This window comes from Euprymna scolopes, chromosome 19 (genome assembly GCF_053919585.1).
Source record: "Euprymna scolopes isolate OS-2025 chromosome 19, ASM5391958v1, whole genome shotgun sequence".
Classification (NCBI taxonomy): domain Eukaryota; kingdom Metazoa; phylum Mollusca; class Cephalopoda; order Sepiida; family Sepiolidae; genus Euprymna; species Euprymna scolopes.
In genome coordinates this window covers 112,925,559-112,948,943 of record NC_136500.1, presented here as the reverse complement: position 1 = coordinate 112,948,943, position 23,385 = coordinate 112,925,559, and the positions used below count along the sequence as shown (strand labels likewise).

The 23,385-nt window shown below is 32.9% G+C and overlaps 1 protein-coding gene across 17 annotated transcripts in view; it reads left to right on the top strand.

Annotated features, from left to right (window-relative positions):
• LOC145239882 (oxygen-dependent coproporphyrinogen-III oxidase-like) overlaps nt 1-23,385 on the top strand; it is a 985,985-nt gene that overhangs the window by 521,689 nt on the left and 440,911 nt on the right. For all 17 annotated transcript variants that reach the window (XM_080103476.1, XM_080103478.1, XM_080103489.1 and 14 more), the window contains one exon: nt 3,727-3,813. In XM_080103476.1, the coding sequence (XP_079959602.1) occupies nt 3,727-3,813 (87 nt within the window). The remainder of the gene's footprint in view (nt 1-3,726; nt 3,814-23,385) is intronic.

Genomic DNA, 23,385 nt, shown 5'->3' with positions numbered 1-23,385 from the left:
AGGAACATGAGTTGGAACAGATACATTGAGAGCATTGCCAAGGCTGTTGCAAAGAAGGTGGGCTCTATCTACCATGCAAGAAAGCTACTTACACCTGAAATTATCCTGTACCTCTATAAAGCCACCATTCACTCATGTATGGAGTACTGTTGGCACATTTGGGCTGGTGCATCTGCTACTAGTCTCTCACTCCTGGACAGGGTTCAAAAGAGAGTCGCCAACCTGATAGGCCCTAAGCTGTCATCTAAGCTTCAGCCTCTGTCCCATTGACGAAATGTTCTAAAAGTATTTTGGTTGTGAATGCTCTGATGAACTACAAGCACTTGGACTCCCTCGATATAATTACCCTTGACAAACCCAACAAGCAGTTAAATCACACCCCTACACAGTAGAGATCCCTAGGTGTAAGAAACCCTTCTACTTCAATACTTTTTTCCCCCAGAACTGTTAGACTTTGGAACTCCCTCCCAAGATTCTGCTTTCCCAACTGTACTGACATGCAGAAGTTCAAGTGTAATGTGAACAGACATCTTGCTGCTTATGTCCCCAATAGTAGCCCTTTACATCAAAATGACACTGTGCTTTGTTTGGGGTGAAAATTGAAAAAAAAATGTACCAAGAATACATATAAAACCTGTGTTGAACATATTAGCTCATGTATAAACTTGCCACCATCCAAAAATAATGGAGATATTTTCAATTGACATCAGAATCCATGATCAGCTTGCCAACATGTAAATAGTTCATGTTGGCACTTGATGCATAACGGCCGTTGATCCTTGGATGATTACCTCTCATTTGAACAATGAATGATGCGAGGGGACCTGATTCATCATTTACGTATAATAAAATATGTTCCAAGGAATTTTCTCTCAAAAAAAGGTACCATAAGTGCTTTCATCATTATAGAAGAAAGATGGCATTCTCTTTGTCTTTCTGCTCTATGGAATAGCCTACCAGAGGAGGTAGTGATGATGCTTACCATATGCAAGTTTAAATTTGCTTTAGATAAAAATTTAGAAGGCATATTGACAGATACATCTTTTTTTGTTTTACATGGCTCGTTGCACTTAGCTACTTTTTTTTTTTTTTTTTTTGTCCAAAAAATTTGGATTTGAAATCAGTTTTTTTTTTCATAAATTTTGTTTTATAATCTTACTGTACTTACAAGATGCACAGAAGCCATTTTATTTTTTATTTATTTGTTTGCACATTTTTAAGCTCAAGGTAAACAGAGATTCTTCAATTTAGAATGTGTTATACCTCCTTGCTGATTTTTAGGTTACTATTTTTAAATTTTTCATATTAACAGTCATCTGATCCTGACTGTGTCAATTTTTAAACTGTTGTCAGCGTACATGCTATTTGGGTCTGACTATGAAAATCCGACAAGATTACTTTATATATTAGATTAGATAATCTATAGTAGCATTTGTTTATAGAGCGTTTATATCAGTAATAAAATGTAAATGTGTCTAAAAGTGCCTGGTGCTTGTAAATTTCTATTGCATCTAAATTTCATTTTTATAACTATGATACCACAGCACCAAAACACAGACATTGTAGAAAATTGATATTAAAAAACAAAAAAAAAACTCACATGATTTTATACTAAGAATCAACAGAGAAAAATATCTGTTATTTCGGATAAATTGTGATTGAACACTAATTTTTCAAGCATGTTTTTTTTTTTTTTTTACTTAAGCTCAGTTTTGAGTGGTTGCTAGTTCAAAATTTGTATCCAAAACTAAAGTTTAGTAACGTAAAACAATGATCAAACCTTTAATTTTCTTACTACTTCCCATACCATTTCTTTCTTCATTCTAAGCGCTACATAAGATACTGCTGCAACTTCTAAATTTTCTTACTTCTATAGAAACTCAGTATCCCCCAAAAAATCTCATGATAGAATGCAACCAATTTTCTTAAGACAAGATTTTTATAGGCCAAATATGCTTCCTGACGTGAACCCAATAAGGTGACAAATGTTTTTATTAAGACACCATCTCTAAGTAATTGCTCACCAAGACTAAAGATCGTTTCACCTGCTCTATTGAATTTCTTAAAGATTTTTTTTCTTAGAAAAAAGGTACAATTAGTCACTGGCTCTATGCACTGCCACTCACCACAAAATCAACTTTTGATGGGAATATATCAGTGGGTTTTTCTAATCGCTTTGGTCGAGACAAAGATATACAACCAGTACAATTGCACCAATTGCAATTTTTAGTTGCTGCTAGTTTCAGAATTAGTACTCCAAAATTGATATTTAGTACTATGAAGCAGTGATCAAGCCTTTCATTACTTAATTGAGCTTCAGCCTTTTAGCATTTAAAAGTTACCATGAGGATGGATGTCTAATAAAACAAAGATCAGGTTTAATAGTGCAATCAGGACCAGAAGTGATTAACGTTATTTGCCAAAGCGTGACCAGAAACGTGATCAGATTAAGCCTCTAAAACTTATAATCCTGTATCCTTCTCCATCCCTTTTGAATACTATTTCTGTTTAATAAAACTGAATCAGCAGTAGCAGTGGTATTGTGACATGGCTCAAATATGTGACTATGATTCACGTATTTAAGAAGAACGAAACTAGTTGAAGTTAGTTGAAGTTGTGAGTTGGAATCTTGGAAACTTAGTGATTTACTTGTTAACTCACTTGCCAGTTGTTGCTACCAGACATGGACTTTTATTATTGTACCTAATGGAATAAATTTATTTTATATTATATCTGTGTATTTTTTCCACTTAATGCTACAACAAATGGCATGAACATTCTACCAGTTATGTGGGCAATCCAGAGAATTATGATCTGAATTTTTTAGATGAGGTTTATTCATATTGTACGGATTCTTCAGACTACTGTTCTCATCTTGAGTGTTATTTTCACAACATTTTGGTCAATGTAATCTCCGACTTTCTTCAGGTGTTTCTAGTTGAGTTAGAGAATCTGCACAGAATTTCGAATGGAACCCTTTATTTAATCTACGGGGCTAGCATGCTCTTGTTCCATCAGCCATGACTGGGTAGAAGTCTTAAGTAATTTTCAGTTGTATTTTAAGTGTCATCCACACTGAGGATTGAACCTTCAACCACCAGAAGAGTATAACTTTACAACCGAATTTTTTCAAGTATTTTATTCCCAAGTTCGACCGACGGGTTTTGCATTTAACAAAATAGAACTGAAGGAGATCAGAGGTTTCATGGACTTAAACGTTGTGAAAATAACACTTGGTCTGAAGAACCCAAAATGTAAAAATATTTTTTAACAATGATCACATTTTGTCTATGATTTTTAAAACCAATTAAAATTAAGTAATTTTTTATTAATAGAATCGTATGAAGAGTTTAAATGTGAAATGCAATAAACACCATTTTAAAAATTATGAAATTATTAATACAAAAAGTGTTGCATTTCAGCACTCACACATTCCAAAAATCACATTGTACATAATGATAGCTGTATAGTTTCTTTCTACTTTAAATTAAAATAAGCTATTAATGAAAGTCTGGAGTTAATATATTCATCCTTTTATGTTTTATGTCTCAATTTAAATCAATTGGATTTATCACAGTTTTCATTTGAACTATTCATTTTTTTCTAGATTGTTTTTTTTTTTTGATATCCATTCAAAATGTGAGAGATCTGTATGCCCCACTTTATATAAGCTACAGAGAACATGGTTATCACCAGCCTAAATTTTTATGGTTTGTTTAATTTTAGGCTCATATGGCTACAGCTATGCCAAACGAGATCAAATCTTCCAAATGGATGGCCAATTCCATCACAAGCACTGCAGAATTCGAAAAGGTAAGTGAAATTTAAAAAAAAAATGTTTATCTAAATTTTGTTAGTTTATCAAAATTACAAAAAGCACTGCCAAAATATAAGCATGAAAGCAGAAATAGAGATTGGTTTTGAGAGATCACAAGCAGGGGAGTCACATGATATGTTAAAACCCTGTGGGCATAAATTTATGGAATATATAATATAAATTATTTATATAAAAATTATATGTTACATATTTCAGAGACTTTTTGGCTTCTGGCATATATCTATACTCTTATGAATTTTTTATTTATTTATTGTGTATTGATATTAAAAACCCCTTTTTTCTACTTATTTAAAAAGGAAAGACAACTTTGTTATATATGGGTAGTGGAATTGCATTCACTAGTAAAAAAAGTTAGCTAATTTGCATATTCTTTTAAACATTCATTTTAATTAATTGCTTATTAGGTTTTTTGGTGTTCTTATGGAATAATCATCTTTGATTAACTATTACGTGTAATTATATTTCTAAAAGCAAATAAACACTGACAACTGGAGTAGGGTCGAAGAGCATTTATTTAACACATGCGTACCGCTTGCGCTATATATTTCGAAAGTTCTATTTACACCGTTTCTGGTAGGGAAGTTAACTCTCTGTTGTGAAGAGTATTCAAGGGACACAACTGGGTAAAGTTAACAATACTTCCCCCTTTTTCTTATCTTTTAGATGACCACTGAAAAAGAAAGAAAAAAATTATTTTTGAATATCAGTTTCTTTAGGTTCAGATACGAACTCAAGTATCTTAAATGAAGGGACTCCCTTCTTGGTTAAGCAGTCAGCTACCTGTCTATTGGTAGGTATCCAAGAGAAATCTGCTATTTCTTTTCTTTCCAGCATTTCTCTCAAAATAGCCATCTCAATACGAAGCCTTTTATCTAGTATTTGGTTAGATGAATGCTCGGAGTCATAGAGACAGGAACTATCTGTTTTGCAGATTATTTTTATATTTTCGGGTTCATCCTTTAATTGTAGTATTTCTAATAGTAGTTTCCTATAAAATAGACAGGCCTCCGACATGTCAACCATGGCTAGGGTTTCAGCAGTCAGTGTGCTTTTGACCACTCTTTTAATGCGCTTGGACTGCCAGGTTATTGCCAACTAAAAAGATTATGTAACCACCTTGAGATCCTCCATTTGTCAGGTTGGCGAATGAAGCATCACTGTAGGCAACAGTCTTGAGATGATTAAGATCTCTTAAGTCAGAAATATCTACCTGGGATTTTTCTTTCTTGGCTTTCTTTACTACTCTATTGGCATGTTTTATACATTCCACATTGTTTTGTTGTTTGAAAATGGAATTTAATGCACTGACATCGTAGCTGAGATCAGGTCTGGTCTGGGTAGCCAGCCAGTTAAGTTGACCAATAACTTGCCTGATTTCAGAAATTTCCGCTGTGGATATTTTGTCGTTAATATTCCTCCTGCCAGTTTCTGCTGGGATATATTTCAATTTCTTTACTCATTCTGTTCGAGTTTAATATTTTCCCCATTCTGTTTGATGTTTAATCCTATGTACTGAAACTCTGCAATTTCTTCAGATTTAACTGCAAATACTTGATGGATTTTGCCAATAACTTTTCTATGAAAAATCTCTGACCCTGCAAAGCAAAACTCATCCACATGGGTAGCAATTATACCTTGCAATTTGTTTTCGAAATGCCATGTAAATATAGCCTGATCATATTTTGAAGCTATAGCTCCTGATTTCACCAATTCCTCCCTGGGTGTGAGATACCAGGACCTAGAGGCATCGGTCAAGCCATATACATTTGGAGAGTTTCCAAATGTAGCCTTGGGGTACATTAGCTTCTTTGGGAGGATTCAGATAAACCAGTTGGTCCAACTTCTTGCTTTGCAGAAATGCTGTTTTGATATCCATGGATTTACATACCCAATGGTTGGATGCCATTATAGCTAATGCTATGCGTAAACCTTCTTTGGAGCATGTAGGAGAATCATTTCTTAGATTCTCAGCATCTTTATCCTGAAAACCTCGGGCAACGAGTCTGGCCTTGAATGTTTGTTGGTTATTGGAATTTTTGCTTGTGTAAATCCATCTGATGGAGATTTTTGGTTGGCCTTGATCTGATACTTGAACATAGACTTTATTTTTAACCCAGCTCTGAAGTTCCTTTTGTTTAGCTTCCTCTAGTTCCAGGCTATCATTGGCAGAGGTGATCATTACTTCTTCCTCAGTGCAGGAATCATGGTGCTCTTCATTTTCTTCAGTCTCATCAGTTTGCCAATCGGCAACTCCATGTTCAAAATCCAAGCAAAAAGGTTCACCCTGTTCCATCAAATGTTTATTTTTACCAGTAGCTTTGCCTGCTCTGCTTATGACATTTAACTTCTTCCAGTCTGATTCTGTGTCATTGGCAATCTTCTAAAATATTCTCTTCAAAGTTTGACACTCTTGGGGATCCTTCAGACTCTTGTGGGTGCTCAGTTCCTCATTGTTACCCTCATTGTGATTCTGGTATGTTTCAGGGTAGAAAGCTAAACGAGATGGATGTACTCTAACATAGGTGCCGCCATGCTTGAAAAGCACCTATTTGTTCTCCCACCCTTTGACTGTCCCAGACCCGAGCCCCCTATCACACAAGTTCCTTTTGTAGAGAACATCTCCATTTTTATAGGATTGGGTGATACCTGTTCTAACTTGGTGGCAGAGTGCTTTTCTGAAGATTCACTCGCTATGAAGTGTTTCCTGGCAGCATGCATAGCGTTAAGGTTATTTGCAACAATTTCACTGGTAGACACCTTCTAGTGCAGGAAGTTTGTCATTAAGAAAATCAGGTAGGTTGGGATTTCTGCCCAAAACGAGTTGGTTGCGACTATATTTATATATGAAGTGTATTTTTTGCACTTACTGCCCATGCGAGAGCCACCTCGAAACTGTAATTTGTTTCTTCTAGGATTTTCTTCATCATTTCCCCTAAAATACCATTGTGACTTTCATTTAGCCCATTACTCCATGGGCTTTCAGCAGCAGTGGTATGAACGACAATATTCATATTTTGTGCCATGTCCCTAAACGCCTGGTTGTTGAATTCTCTGCCATTGTCAGTAAGAATAAATCTAGGAGTACCAAAATAAGTAATCCAATTTTTGAAAATAGTACTAATAATATCGGAGCTCTCTTTACTCGGAATTTTAGCTGCAACACTGTACCTGGTACCATGATCAATAAGGGGCAATACTTTGTTACCATTAATTTCTTTTATGTCCATGGCAATGCTCTCATTAAAATATGTTCCCAGTGAAAACCCCACGACAGGTCTGGGTTCAACCCTTTTGTATCGCATGCAAATTTTACAAGAATTGGGAATTTCCTGAAGTATCTTAATGAATTGCTTGCCTTTCATTCCGGTGCTCCTGACTAAGTCACATAGCTTTTTACCGCTAGGATGACTAAATTGTCTATGAAGTTTCGTGGCGATTTTTATTTTTTCTTGCCTATTTTTGTTGGAAATTTCTTTGCTAAACAAAATATGTTTGAACTTACCTCGGTCTGGTGGAGGTCTTGTTATGGGAATGCGGTAGTGCCCTGAAGAAGTACATTGCAGTGGGATTTTTTTTCCAAACTTGGTGACACTGTCGTTTTCGAAATTGAGGCTTGTGCTGTCTCTTTTCATTTATTTTTTGCTCAGTAAAAGCGGTATTTCAGCGTCCACCACATGTGTGTATGTATTTATATATAATGAAAGTTGTTTGAAGGCTATGATAATGCAGTCTTCTAGAAGAATGCCATTGAATTTGAGACTGACAAATGGAATAATGAACAGAATACACTTAAGTGTAATTATGTAATTATAATTACTAAAATGAAACACATAATAATAATATAATTAGAACTGATAAATGTTGTAATAATCTTTGAAAATAACAAACACAGATGCTGACCCACATTTCAGAAATAATTTACAATGATGTGGACCTGTCCGACTGCAAAGCTGCTCTGTTTCTGGCTTAAACACACCTTCATCGAGTGATTGCACATATTTTTATTCTTCTTCCTGAAGATGGAGTATACCTTGAAAATTTGAGAAGGTAACTCTACGATACTATCTGGTCCAACACATTATGTTGAAATATAAATATTTTATAATTGAAAATTATTGAAATCTTTTAATATTATCATTATTCTGTTTGCCTGTCTCGTATCTAATGACGTTCTTCTACGAGACCATATTATCATAGTCTTCAAACACAACTTTTTTCGCATTACACACAATACTTCAAGCAAACATCCTCCTCACACACACACACACACACATATATATATATATATATATATATATATATAGGAGTCAACACTTATCAAGGCCCAAAGGTCACTCGAGGATAAAGGTTAATGGGTGGATAGCAGTCAATGGGATTATGGCATAGTAATCATAAGTAGTGGAAATTTTGTGAATTGGATTATTTAGGGGGGCGGTTCATCAAGAAATTGTTTACGTTGGATTTGAAGACAATGAAATTGTAGTCAGTTGGAAAACAGCAAACGGAAGAGTTTCACAGGTGTGCAATTCTAAAAAAGAAACTTTGTTCATGGAATCTATGTTTATGTTTAGGCACAGATAAAGAGTGGGGGAAATTATTGATAGTGGTTTTGGCTAGACGAGTCTTTTTCATGAAAGTTTGGCAAGGTGGGGGGGGGGACCATAGATTGGAGCTCAGATGAGCACCTTCCATGAAAATAATGATAAAGCAGAGACAGGCTCGCGACGTCTCTTCTGTCGGAAAGAGGTTACAGGGAAGAGAAAACGGCATCCCCCATTAAGCTACGGAGTCTATTTTGAACTCTGTCAAGGCAGGATAAGCTGCTTCTAGCAGCTCCTGTCCAGATGTTGCAACAGTACTCCATCATTGACCATGCCTGGCTTTTATATAGGTAGAGAGTTGCATCAGCAGTGAGATATCTGCTGGAGTGGTAGAAGGATCCTACCATTTTTCCAGCGACCTTGGCAACAGATTTGATGTATGTGTTCCATTTCAGATCATGAATAAAGGTCAAACCCAGAAGCGTGTCAAAATATGGAGCTTCCCCAAGACGAGAGCCATTCATTTCAATCGATGCCAGATGAGGATCAGAGCAGTGATGATGATTGGTTTTAGATGCATTAAAAGTAACTAGCCACCGCTTTCTCCATTCTACAGCGTGCTCAAGATCAGAGAAGAGAGAGCCAGAGAACTTGGTCATATATATATATATATATATATATATATATATAGAGAGAGAGAGAGAGAGAGCGAGATAGATAGGCTTGGAAGTTTTTCAACATTTTAAATTATATGAATTAAAAAAAACTTAGTTCCAGGTCTTTCATTGAAAAATTCCTTTGCTTGTAAGTCAAATAATCTCTTGTAATATATATATATATATATATATATATATATAGGTAAGAAAATGATATCTGAAATGCAATGAAACACTTCACTTTTATTTATTTTTTTCAGTTAAAACTCTTTAATGATAATTTTTTTAGAATGCTCTACCTGGGAAATTTATTTACTTCTGTGTAATTTAAGTGTCAAATCACATTAAAATCCTGTTTCAAGCATCTTTGACCCTTTTTTTCTTAGAAAAATCAATTTGACCCTTACAGCAATCTGAATAGGTAAGGTATCATTTCTACCAAATTTCTCTCATATGTAGGCATGCAATTCTAATGAAGTAATTGTACAAGAATTCGAAACACTATTCGAAATGGATTTATATTTATCTCTTTCACTTTCTTTCTACCTCCATTTTTTCTTTTTCCTCTTTTTTTTCTGTCTCATATTTTCTTTTTACTGCCTATCATTTTTGTTTACGTTCTCTTTCTCTTTGTTTCTCTCTCTTCTCTCTTTCTTTCTCTCTCTAAAAATATGTATTTTCACAAAGAAAGGGAAATAAGCTTTTACCCATAAAACTATTTTTGTATTGGTAAGTTGAGTAAACTTTTTTTTGTTTGTATTGTTTTTTTTTATATGAAATTAAATGGTTATAATTTAAATGTATTTAAGATAGCGAAAATGTCAATAATTCTTTTATTAAAGACTAGCGGGGGTGCCTGGCGTTGCCCAAGTGTAAAAGAAAAAAAAAATTTGGTAGGGAGGTAGTCTCGAACCCGAAGCCTTGAGGTGAATAGCCTGACAACTTACCACGACACTATGCGGGTAGAGAAGTGAGGAAAGGTAAAATTGTTTAAAAAAGCAGGTCGTTAAACGAACGTGAACATGTGGTTTTCTAGGTCAAACATCATGAAATCACAGCACGAATTTTGTAACATAATAAAAGATTCAGATGACCTCGTTTCGTAAATCGGACATATTACAATCTAGTGGGGGTACCCGGCGTTGCCCGGGTGTTTATAGGTGTGTGTTGAGAAAAAAAGAAGAAAAAAAAGTGGTGGTAGGCAGGTTTTTTGATTTTGTTTCCCCAAAATGTTGAGGGAAAACCAGCTCCCCATAAATTGGGGAATGTCCAAATGAATAGCCACTGTCTGATATGAGGGGGTTTTCCACACAGTGATCAAAGCTAATTGCTTCCTGGACATCTCCAGCACAAAGCCGGAAAACTGGCATCGCTGTCGTTTGTTTTGCTTTTTTATACAAAAACAACGAACAAACAATGTGAAGGCAGAATAGTGGGAATTTTTAGTGTGTAAAAGTCACTCAAATAAAATATCTTTATGACCTCCTTTCGTAAATTAGGCATATTATAATCTAGGGAGTACATAAAAAGTTCTAAGAAAGAGTGATCCCCTCCGAGTGACCCCCCCTCTTCACCCCGAAAAAAGCCTTTGATGGACATATGAAGAAAATGCACACACACACACACACGTTTTCACTTTTATATTATAGATGGAAGTTTTTAGGTGGTTCCAAATGTTGCCATTTTATTCATAATCCTAATCAGCCTAATTATTATTGGAAAGAAACTTGAGTGAACAGCATTAAATTCATTTCAATAATATAGTGAAAAAAAAAAAGGCTAGTTTGAATCCAATGTCGATTTGCCAGATGAATTGACTTTGTTATTTTTACAATGTTTCGGTCCATGTAACTCCCGACTTTCTTAATGTGTATCTTGTAAAACTCTGGAATCTTTCTGTTGAATTCAGGAATCAGCACAGCATTTCAAACAGAACCCTTTATTTAATCCACGGGGATAGCATGCTCTCGTTCTTTCAGCCATGACTGGGTAGAAATCCTAAGTAATTCGCAATTTGTATTTTGAATGGCAGTTGCACTGTGGTTTGAACCTTCAACCTCCAGAAGAGTGTGGCTTAAAACTGAATTTACCAACTATTTTATTCACTATGCTACACGTATTTGCAGATGAGAATAGTAGTCCAAATAATATCAATCCTCATCTAAAAAAAAAATTCAGAAACCAGATGCTTTCTGTTTTAAAGTCGAATAAAGCTTAAATATTTATACTTAGTGGTCATTTTTGAACTGGAGGCTTGATATGTAATGATGCACACCACATAAACATGTTCATTTGATGCTTACAACTAAGCATAATGGTTAAGATTTTCATAGAAATATGACCCGCTTCTTCTCTTTACTTGTTTGAAGTTGTATTTTTTGATTTGTTACTTGTCTTCTCGGAACAATTCTTTAAAATGAAAGAACCAATAAAGCGCCATTTTGTTTGGATGTTTTAATTTAGCTTCCGATGAGATCAAAAGAAAAAAACAAAAACAAAAAAATACCAGACAGAATCTGATTGACTTTTTTTCCGGATCTTTTGTCTTCGCCGTGCAAATTACAAAGCTCAGAATTCTTTCCGATATCGAAATCAGTTGACAAAGATAGTGCGGTTGGCATTTAATTTAGATTTTTATCCCCTGCCCCGCATCCCTTCCGACTTAATTATGGCCAGCGTTTCTCCAAGACATGCTATTGATTGGAATGGAATGGATTGTAGTTGTAAGGGGGTGGGGTGAGAGAAACAAAGTAATAAAGACGTTTGGAACCTTTATGGATATTTTAGTTCTTTTGGATTGTTTTTGTTAAACATTTGTTTTATCTTCAGTTTAAAATTCTTCCTTTTCTGGTTAATACCCCCCCTTCGCATTGTTGTTGTTGTTTTTTTTTTTTGTTTTTTTTACATTTCTTTATCTTTCGTAATCTTCCCTTTTTACAACCTTATATTGCTTTTCTCCTCCTTTCCTATTCTCTATTCATTCTCTTCTCTTTCTGACCCTCTTCCATTCCAAAATTCTTCCTTTCTCTCTTTCTCATTTTTGTGTTTCTCTTCCTTTTTCTACTATCATTCTTCTGTCTCCTCCCTGTTTAATCTCCCTCTCTCTTTCAGCAACCATTCTTTTCTCTTTCCCTCTCTCACACCGACTATCCCCTCTCCTCTCTCTCACACACACAAATCATTTCTTCCTCTCTTTTTTTTTTTTTTTGCTTTACTCTCTAGATTCTTTTCTCTCTGTCCCATCACCATATGTTTCCTCGGCCTCTCTCTTTCTCTCCATCATGCCATCTCAGATTATAAATATCCTAATGACTTGTCAAGCTATAAGGTTTGATTACAAATGGCTTGCTGTTTGGTATCTTTAATTCCAATAAGTGTTCTTCGTTTTTTATCAGTCTGCATTGTGTCTTCTTGACCTTAAGGTAACAACTCAAGTGACACTTACCTCCCCTGGTTACATATCGCATAGCAGTAATATGCTTTTGAAATTAAATGTGGATCTGATTTTCCAAATGTATAAGGTTACTTTAAATGTTTCACTTGACATTCATGAAGTGAAATATCTGTTGTAATTCATAATCGACCTTACAGGGTACAACTTCATTAATTGATCTTTTATTTTGACTCTTTAATTTTATTTAATTCTATCAAAAATGTATTAGTTCACATAAAAGATATTTTTTTTTATATATATTTTCAAATTCATGCAAACCAATGATATATTTTTTTTACTAATGTTTATTCTCTGATGAAAAAAAGGCCTCTTTTTGAAAATCCATGGGTTAAGGATTTTTTTAATACAATTCCTTGTTTGAATTTTTGATGGATTAATAAATATTGTAATTTATTCAATTTATATTTTCATTGTCAATTTTCCTTGTTTTTTAATCGCTCTTTTTAGTATATTGAACGTTATAGGTTCTAATATAAAGATAATATTGATGTTTGGAATTTTAATTATATATATATATATATATATATATATATATATATATATATATATATAATGCAAACATGAAAAGTAATATGGTAAAGAATTAAACATGGAAAAGTAAAAGGAATAGTTGTTAAAACTGGAAAAGAAAAAGACAAGATATTCTATTCTATTAAAAAATATAATACATTTTTAACTTAACATATTGCAGCATTAAGAATTCTTTAAAAAATCAATTTAACATCATATAATCAATTCTTAATAAATACTGCAATATTTTAAGTTATACATTTTTTACTAGAGTTTATTGTCTTTTTCTTTACTAGTTTTACCAACTAGTCCTTCTACTTTTGCATGTTTAAATCTTAACCATATTACTTTTCATGCTTGCCTTTTTCTATGTAATCCATCATTTTTCCAGGCTTTGCTTTGAAATAAAATTTTCTCCTCTGTTTCACTTGTTACCTGTGAATTATTAGCGACAGTACAGCTGAGTGACAGATCAGGACAGTGGTGAATTATTAGCAACAGTTTTTTTTTTGTTTTTTTTATTATATCCTGTTACATCATCTCCACCATTCCCAGCCGATTTGAGGCAACATAACATATTTGGTTGCTATGATAACCAACAGCCAATAAAAAAAATAAACGTCTCTCTGTTCCTTACAGATTCTGAGACTTTTTGAACACTAATTTTATTATAACTTTTGTTTTACTGAACGAAAATTGGAATTTTTTTTAAATATAGCTGAGAAGGTGATCTATGAACTGTAAAAATTGTTTGAAATTTGATCGCAAAATGAGTGAGCCATGAAACTTTAAGCAGTTCTAAATGAGTAAAACTAACACTTAACCATATATTCAAACACGGTTGCATTTCAATGCTATATATATATATATATATATATATCACATACATCAATCTCACTTTGAGAGAGATGCTATACACCTACCTGCATTATATAATAAAACCTATACTCCTCCTTTATCACAAAGATCAATTTAGTTCCCTCAAACAGCATCAATAGTTTATTTTGCTACTAATGTAACTATCACTAGATGTCACATCCCTATATTATCTAGCATCTTTTCTCCTCTTCTGATCAGAAGCATTAGGGTTCGAAATACTCTGGGATAAAAAGTCCCCACTTACCCTGCATCTCTAGCTGATGTATACTCTTATTGAATTAATAGATAAATCTCTCTATATTAATATGACTGCTTCATTTAATCACATAAATTAATATACGAAAGTATAATTTTATACATAAACTTTAAGTATTTACTTCAACAGTGCTCAATACATAGGTAGAGCTAGGTAGTAAGTTATAAAAATATATATGGCAATTAAGCTTAATTGCCGTATATATTTTTTATAACTTACTATATATTAGTATATAGTTTTATATCATTTTCTTTCTTTTATCGATTTTTATATAACCTATAAATAAATTTGTTGAGCTTTGCATTATTCTGAAAAGTCTCCTCTTAAAGAATTGATTTTATTCTTTCTTTAACTCCCCCCCCACATATATATATATATATATATATATATATATATATATATATTATTTATTATTATTATAATTTTTAAATACCTAGAGACACTAGTGTTTCATCTTTTTGGGAATTAGCAGTTTAGGGTGACATGATTACTGCCGGTCGGGAGATTTGAACCACGCCATGAAGTCATCTCTGATTCCATTAGTAAAGAACTAACCAACAGCCAACCTCGACCGTGAGAAATATTGTTGAAATTTAAACATTTATTTTTAAATGTCGTAACAACCATTCAGAGTGATCTAATGATTATAACATCATGACTTTCATTTCAACTTTAAAGTGCTCAACAATAAGAACCGAGTTCTTAAAGAGGTTGACATTTTATATATATATATATATATATATATATATATATATATATATATATAGAGAGAGAGAGAGAGAGGTATCAAATCAACAAGGGTTTTATCACTCAATGAGGAACTCCTCCCTAGACTTTAGCCATCTAACTCTGTCTTGAGCTATTTGCTGCCATGTGGGACCCATGTGGTGTATCAGGTCGTCCCTCCATCTCGTTCTTGGTTTTCCCTTTGGCTTATGTTCACAAGGTGTCCATTCTGTTGTCTTGATGGACCATCTGTTATGTTGTCTAGCAACAGATGGTCCATATACACACACACATTCAAATTCAAAAATGGTAATACAAATATTTATTAATATTTACAGATTTAATCCTATCTTGTGAAAGTGCTCAATATTTGCGATAGAAAATCAACACATAAGACTAAAAGTAACATTTACAAAATTTTTTGTTCAAACACAAGAAATACAACATACAAAATATTTCCTTATTTTATGTGGTTTCAAAAATTAGGCTTATGCTAGTTAGTTTCTTCTCATGAAAAATAATCTAATTTTTGTTGACATATATATAATAGCATGACAACAAAAAGAAATAAGAATGCAAACACATCACTCAAGCAGAACCATGATATTTCAGTCAATTGAAATGATCTTAGCATTCAAGCTTTATTGAAATGATTAAGGCCATTTGAATCGACTGAAATACCTTGGTTCTACTTCAATGGTATACTTTTCTACTAGTCTGTTGCCTTGTTTAACCACCATTCCATATATTAAACATTGTATTTTCTCTGGTTTCATAATTTAAGCTCTCTTAAATATGAAATGCTCCAGTTTAACAGAACTTCTGGATAAGCTGAGTTACTGATTTGGAAAGAACAAAACGTGTGCGTCACTAAAATACTTACTTTCATTGAGAATTGAATAAAAAATATTTTATTGAAAAAAATACACAAAACATGATTTCTTTCAGAAACATTTCACGAATTCTAGGTTTTCCTGATCTGAAATATTCTTTTTCCCATTTGTTTTAAGAATGTAACAATCGCAAGTTGGATACCCATCTGACGATAGATTTACAATAAAAACTGAGACACATCTGTTGAATAAGTGCAAGTTATCAGACGACTACTACATGTTTATCATCGCTTGTTCTCCGAGTTCGAGGGCTGGACGTTTGGGTCGTTGACTTGGTTGAATGGTTTCTTGATTTGATCCACTGCCAGTGCTTATGATGATTCAGGTTCTGCTTGAAGCTATCACTCCACTTCTTCCTAATTCGACCTCTTGGACAGGCTCCAGGGACAACAATTGCCATACATTGGATGTGGCTAAACCATTTCAAATTTTTTTAGTGTAAAGTCTCATCTACTAAAGTGAGGTTAAGTTTGGATCTCAGCTCATTGAGAGGGGCTCTACTAGCAAGTTTGGAGGAGTATAGCCATCGTATCATTGCATGATTGCTGCAATTTAGTTATGCAAAAATTTGTATGTATGTATGCCTGTATGTTTTGCAAAACCTTTCGACAGAGGCGACAGATTTTCACAAGATTGAACCTTAACCCTTCGGACGACAAATATTGAAAAATTGGCCAAAAACATTAATTCCTTCACCCTCAACTGGCCACTTTTCTACAGGGAGGGGTTGCTTTTTTAGCTGATATTTCCGAAAGTCATCCCCTCTTTCCGATTGTCTAGCCTTAATTCAAACCGACGTCACTTCCGGTTGGGCGATGTGTGCAACTGCTAATATGTTAGGTTTTTTTTTTTTTCACTTTCTTTTCCTACTTCGTGGTACGGGTTCAAGCCTCCCTACCTGCCTACTACCACTTTTTTCTTTTTTTTTTGCTCAACCAACACCCTTATACACACCTCCACTTTCTTTTCTGCATTTGCGTCACGGGTTCGAGCCTGCCTGCCTACTACAACTTTTTTTTTCAACACACACCTACAACTACCCGGGCAATGCCAAACACTCAGGCTAGTCAACTGTTAAAGGACAAATTTCACTGGCATACAGGAGAACACTTCTGACACAGTTGTTGTAAGCATAGCCTCTATTGTGTGCCGTGAGGATTAGGAAGAGCTCTCTAAATTTCTTTCAGATGTTTTAACAATTCAGATAGTCTGAAATACTTAATTGCAACCCAAAACTTTGATCACAATGGCAAAAACTGTTAAAAAAAAGACAAACGAAACTGTACCACGCCACTTCCATTCCCGATGAGAATGTCTTAAAATATCAAAAGTTTAATAAAATGTTGTGAAATGTATTAAAACCTTTGAGTGGGTATTCTCTTATGTACCCTCTGAGGACATTCTTTGAAAAAAATATCCCTCCTTCACTTTAAAGACTATGTGTATAGGACGGGTAGGTGGGAAAACCATTAAAAATAGAAACAACTTTAATCTTTGTATATACATTTTCAAAATCATAAAATATTTGCATTTTTAGGATGCAAATATTTTATGTCGCATAAGTTTGGATTCTTGTAGAGACTTGCTGTCATTTATCGCTTAAGTTTTGTTGCAAATAATCAGTAAAATATTTTTTTTAAAGATTTTAGCTATTATATATATATATATATATATATATATATATATATATATATATATATAGAGAGAGAGAGAGAGAGAATGATGAAAATGACTTGTTGTCTCTTTAACTTATACCACCACTTTTAACTACTTATATACAAATTCTATAAGTAAAAGAACACAATAACCAAATTTTATGGCATTCAGCGCTGTTTTTTTTCTTTTTCTCTTTATCCAAATTGAACTAGAAAATCAAATTCTACCTACCAAGAAGCCTTTCCATAAAACCTAACTTCATTTAGAAAGTGATGGAAGTGGATGTTCTGAAAACCCGTTTCTATTCACAGAAATTACTACCATGTCCAATTCTAGAATGTGAGAGAATCACCAACTCTCTTTCTATTGTTCAAACTAAAAATATCGTTCCTACTAGGACCGGATGCAGTGAACGGAATCTGGACAAAGGAATCCAACTCCTTCCGTGTTTCTGTTGCCACTTCTTCCGCATCCTGTTTTCTTTTCAGAATATTTTGATTAGAATACAAACTTTTTGAGACTATTTTTTTGTTTCCTGAGTGAATGGGGTCTATGGTTGGCTATGATATGGCTTCTAGCATATCAGAGATTTTTCTTCTTTTTTTTTTTTACATCCTATTTTCACTTATATAAGATACCATTAACCAAGGTAGCCTCAAGAAACCTCATCATATATAAATAATTTTAAACTTATTTTTAACCACTTTCCAAGTTAATTCTTTCAGGGAAATATTTACTTTTGAATCAAATTATTTCATGAATTAAATGAAAGATTAAAGTAGAAACTAACTAATAAAAAAGTTTTGATACCAAAACTATAATTCTTGATGAAGCTAATTTGTTAGAATTTTTCATCAAACTAAAAAAACAAAAAAATATCATGTTACCGTCCATTTCATAAATAATAAAATAATCATGTTACGAAAAAAAAAATATGTTACTGTCCATCATTATTTCATAGCAGAAGTATTATCAGGATATTTTGTACTTTTCCCAAAACAATATAAAAATGAAAAAATGTTTTATTTTACCTTTCATCATTGGCCAGTGACTTAGAACGTCCACAAAGCAAATCGGCTTTGATCAATGCGTCAGAAATCGTCATATCAGACAATTGCTTTTCTATTTTTTATCTTGGGGAAGCAAACAGGCAAAGTTGGGGAAAGAAAAACTGCCTCGCAGCAAAACTTACCTGCTGAATATGTTTGACCTCATTATCATTAAATTCACGCACCTGATCATTTCACTTTATAATCCTTAAATTAACAGTTTTCACTCCCTCTCCCCTCGTGGCCGAGCGGGTTAAGTGTCATGTTTTTTTCCCTTTCTTTTTCACCTTTACGTCAAGGCTTCGGGTTCAAGCCTACCTTCCTACAAAAACTTTTTTCTTTTACATCTCCAAGCACCAAGGTTTTTGTTTTTTTATCTATCCACCCCCTTCACACACACACACACACACACACACACACACACACACACACACACACACACACACACCTCCAAACACGCGGGCAATGCCATGCACCCCTGTGAGTGTAATATAAGTCTTAAAGAAATATTTAGCTCTGATGACCTCAGAGGAAGATTAAATCTGGACTATTGAGAGATGTATGCAGAACAGGAGACTGAGTGTATGACCATATTGATAGAATGGATAAGAGTTCTTAGTTTGTAGAACAGTTGAGGCAGCAGGGTCAGTTCACATAAGAGGAATTGCTAAAAATGAACTCAAGAGAAAGAGAGGTAAATCAAGACTTGATCAAAGATAGATTGGTTTGGAAGTGAATTTCTTATGGGCGTCCAACGTATACCAACATGTAAATGGATATTAAATAGAATATGCTTATGATGTTTTATAAACTTGTAGTTGAGAACAATTTGTAAATTAAAAAAATGAAGAAAAAAGTTTTAATCTGGGTTATTTGAATAAAGAATAAATTAATCAAGAAAGAAAAATCTATGATAAATTTTAATTTTAGATAAAAAAAAAAATTTGAATTAAAAATAAAATTGAACAAGAAGAGGACAAAGTTTTGAGATATTTAGACAATAAAAATTTAACAAATAAAAAAAAAAACCCTGATTTTTATGCAATCAGAATTGAAAGATTAGAATTTTAAAAAGAAATCAATAAAACATAAAATAAAAATTAATTGAAAAAAAAAAAAGCATTCTACAGAAAAGCAAGAAACAAGTCAAAGTTTGAAGAATAAACCTGTTGTGAAATGGAAACTGATAGGAGAGGCTTCAGGAAGCAAAATCAGGATTGGGTGTGGATTCAGGGATGGGAGTAGCCATTAGAGGTAATCCTATTTGATGATTTGACATGAGAGATGATCAGTCAGAGAATAATGGGAAAAGTTTAAGAAATACCAACAAATCCAGAGCTTAGATTCTTTTTTAATTAAAATTTATTTTTTTAACTTGAATTTGTGAAAAATAATTCAATATAATTTTTTGTAATTTAAAAGAAATTTTCATACATAATATTTTACTTACATGATAACAGCTTATCAAAGCCCGGGGGCTACTCTAGAATAAGAATTAATAAGTGTTAAAAAGATAGCATATTGAGTACTGATGAAACTTGAGTAGGGCTTGATTATTAAAAAGGAGGGATCAACGGGAACTTATATATGAAAAGTTCACATTCCAAAGCCAATATATATATATATATATATATATATATATATATATATATATATATAAGTGAAAATGTGTCTGTTTGTTTGTGTACATTTCCTTACCAAATAACTCTGCCAATTTTCAGTCTACAGACTCGAGATTTGACATAAGGGGTATTGAGATTTGGGAAAATCGTTTTAATTGGTTTTCAGCCAGAAATTTGGCTTTCAAGCGGTCAAAGTTCAACGATTTAACATTTGAAAACTCTACCAAACTCCTCCGTCAATTTTGGGTCTAAACACTTGAAATTTTAACTGTAGGTTACTTGGATATGGATCTAACTTTATAATTGGATTTGAGCCCCAAAAAATAAATGTTAAGGGTTCAAAATTGGGGTCAACGGTTTAAAAAATTGACCTCTGCAGTCTCTACCAAATTACTCAGCAAATTTCTGGTCTAAACATTTGAAATTTTACAAAGGGTATTGAGATATAGGGCAAGTTTTTTAATCGCTTTCAGTCGAAAATTTCAGCTGCCAAAGGGCCAAACTTCAAAAGATTTTACCTTTGCGGTGTCTAGCAAACTACTCAGCCAATTTTGGGTCTAAACATTTGAAATTTTATATAACGGGTATTCAGACATGAGGCAAGCATTTTAATAAGTTTTGGGGCAAAGATTTGGCTGCCAAAAGGTCAAAGTTGAAAGAGTTGACCTTTGCAGAGTCTACAAAACTCCTCTGCCAATTTTGGGTCAAAACACTTGAAATTTTAAACGTAGGTAACTTGGGCATGGGTCAAACATTTTATTTGGATTTTAAACCAAAACAATAAATGTTAAGGTGTCAAAATTGAGGTCAAAGTTTTTAAAAAAATTACCTCTGCTGTCTCTACGAAATTACTCAGACAATTTTTGGTCTAAACATTTGAAATTTTACATAAAAGTATATTCACACAGGTTATGAATAGTACAAAGGGCTCAAGCAAAGCTGGGCAGAAATGCAAGTTGTAAATAAGGTTGGTGTTGAGAGTAATAGTAAATAGCAAATAATTTTGGGTTTGAGATTAATAGTGAATAAGTTCAGAGATTAGAGTAATTTGGAGCTTAAGATTAATAGTGAATTATTTGCAAATAAGTTTGGATTTGAGAACAATAGTAAATTAATAGGAAATAATTTTGGGTTTGAGATTAATAGTGAATTTATCTATCTATCTATAAAAGTGAAAATGTCTGTCTGTATGTGTGTGTCTGTGTACACATCCTTATCAAATAACTCTGTCAATTTTCGGTCTACAGTCTCGAGATTTGACATAAGGAGTATTGAGATTTGGGAAAATCTTTTTAATCAGTTTTTGGCCAGAAATTTGGCTGTCGAGGATTCAAAGTTCAACGATTTGACCTTTGAAAACTCTACCAAATTCCTCTACCAATTTTGGGTCTAAATACTTGAAATTTTAAATGTAGGTTACTGGGACATGGATCAAACTTTTTAATTTGATTTGAACCCCCAAAAATAAATGTTACGGGATCAAAATTGGGGTCAAAGTTTAAAAAAAGCATTGACTTCTGCGGTATCTACGAAATTACTCAGACAAATTTTGGTCTAAATATTTGAAATCTTACATAAAGTGTATTCTCATGTAGGCATGTTATGAACAGTAAAGCGGGGCAGAAATGCAAGTAGTAAATATTATTGGTGTTGAAAGTAATAGTAAATTAATAGAGAATGATTTTGGGTTTGAGATTAATAGTGAATTATTAGGAAACAATAGTAAATTAATAGAGAATGATTTTGGGTTTGAGATTAATAGTGAATTATTAGGAAACAATAGTAAATTAATAGCAAATAATTTTCAGTTTGAGATCAGTGGTGAATTAATAGTAAATAAGTTTGGATTTAAGAGTAATAGTAAATTTCTATCAAATAATGTTGGGTTTGAGAATAATAATTAATTATTCGTAAATAAGTGTGGAGTTGAGAACAATAGTAAATTAGTAGCAAATAATTTCGGGTTTGAGATTAATAGTGAATTAATAGTAAATAGGTTTGGAGTTGAGATTATTAGTGAATTAATAGAAAAATTAAGAAAAAAAGTATAGAAAATAAGTTTGGATTTAAGAATAATAATAAATTAGTAGCAAATAATTTTAGGTTTGAGATTAATAGTGAATTAATCTATTATATCTATTAAAGTAATATTGTATGTGTGTGTACATTTCCCTACCAAACTACTCTGTCAATTTTTAGTCTACAGACTTGAGAATTGATAAAAGTTTTATTGAGATTTGGGAAAATCTTTTTAATCGATTTTTTGCCAGAAATTTGGCTGTCAAGGGGTCAAAGTTCAACGATTTGAGCTTTGAAAACTTTACCAAAATCCTCTGCCAATTTTTGGTCTAAATACTAGAAATTTGAAATGTAGGTTGCCTTTACAGGAGTACAAACTTTTTAATATATATATATATGGATTTATTAACAGTACATAGGATCCGAGCAAAGACGGGCTGAACTGCTTGTGTATGTATATATATGTGTGTGTGTGTATGTATGTGTGTGTGTGTATATATATGTGTTATATATATATATATATATATACGTGTGTGTATGTATATATATATATATGTATATATATGTGTGTGTATGTATATATGTGTGTATGTGTGTGTATATATATATATATATATGTGTGGGGTGTATGTATATATATATATATATATATATATATATATATTCCTTTCATAATACATTTTTTCATACACGTTTCATTGAATCGTGTTTGAACATCAGGCAACTCATCAAAGGCTGTTTATATTTGACTTGGAAAAAAACAAACAATTCCAAAGATTGTTCCCCACCACCACCACCAGAATAAACAGGATAAAAGCTGGTGAAAATGAGAGGAAATTAATAAAAAAACTTATTCAAGATATTATTGGGATGTTACAGGAGTGAAGACTGAACTATTTTTTTAGTCTCATCAAGATGCTTTAGTGTGTTTACCATGTTTGATCTTCTATAATATATATTCTGAAAAATCGGAACATTTGGGGGGTATGGGAATCAGAAAAAATGGTGTCTATTTTCCGATGCCAAAACGATTCTTTGATTGTCTTTTTTTATTTGATTTTGTTTAAAGCAAAATCTTCCATTGCTGGTAATAATGATAAATTAATAAACATTTATTGATTTTAAATTACCAGTAAAGCTAAAATCTATAGATCACTCTCCCACAGATGTATTTTGACGTTTATGAAAATATCTGCATATTGAACATGCGTTTTTTTCACAGAAATCGGGGAAAATAACAACTTTATAAGTTAATATTTAGAGATTTATAAAGAATTAGAATCAGT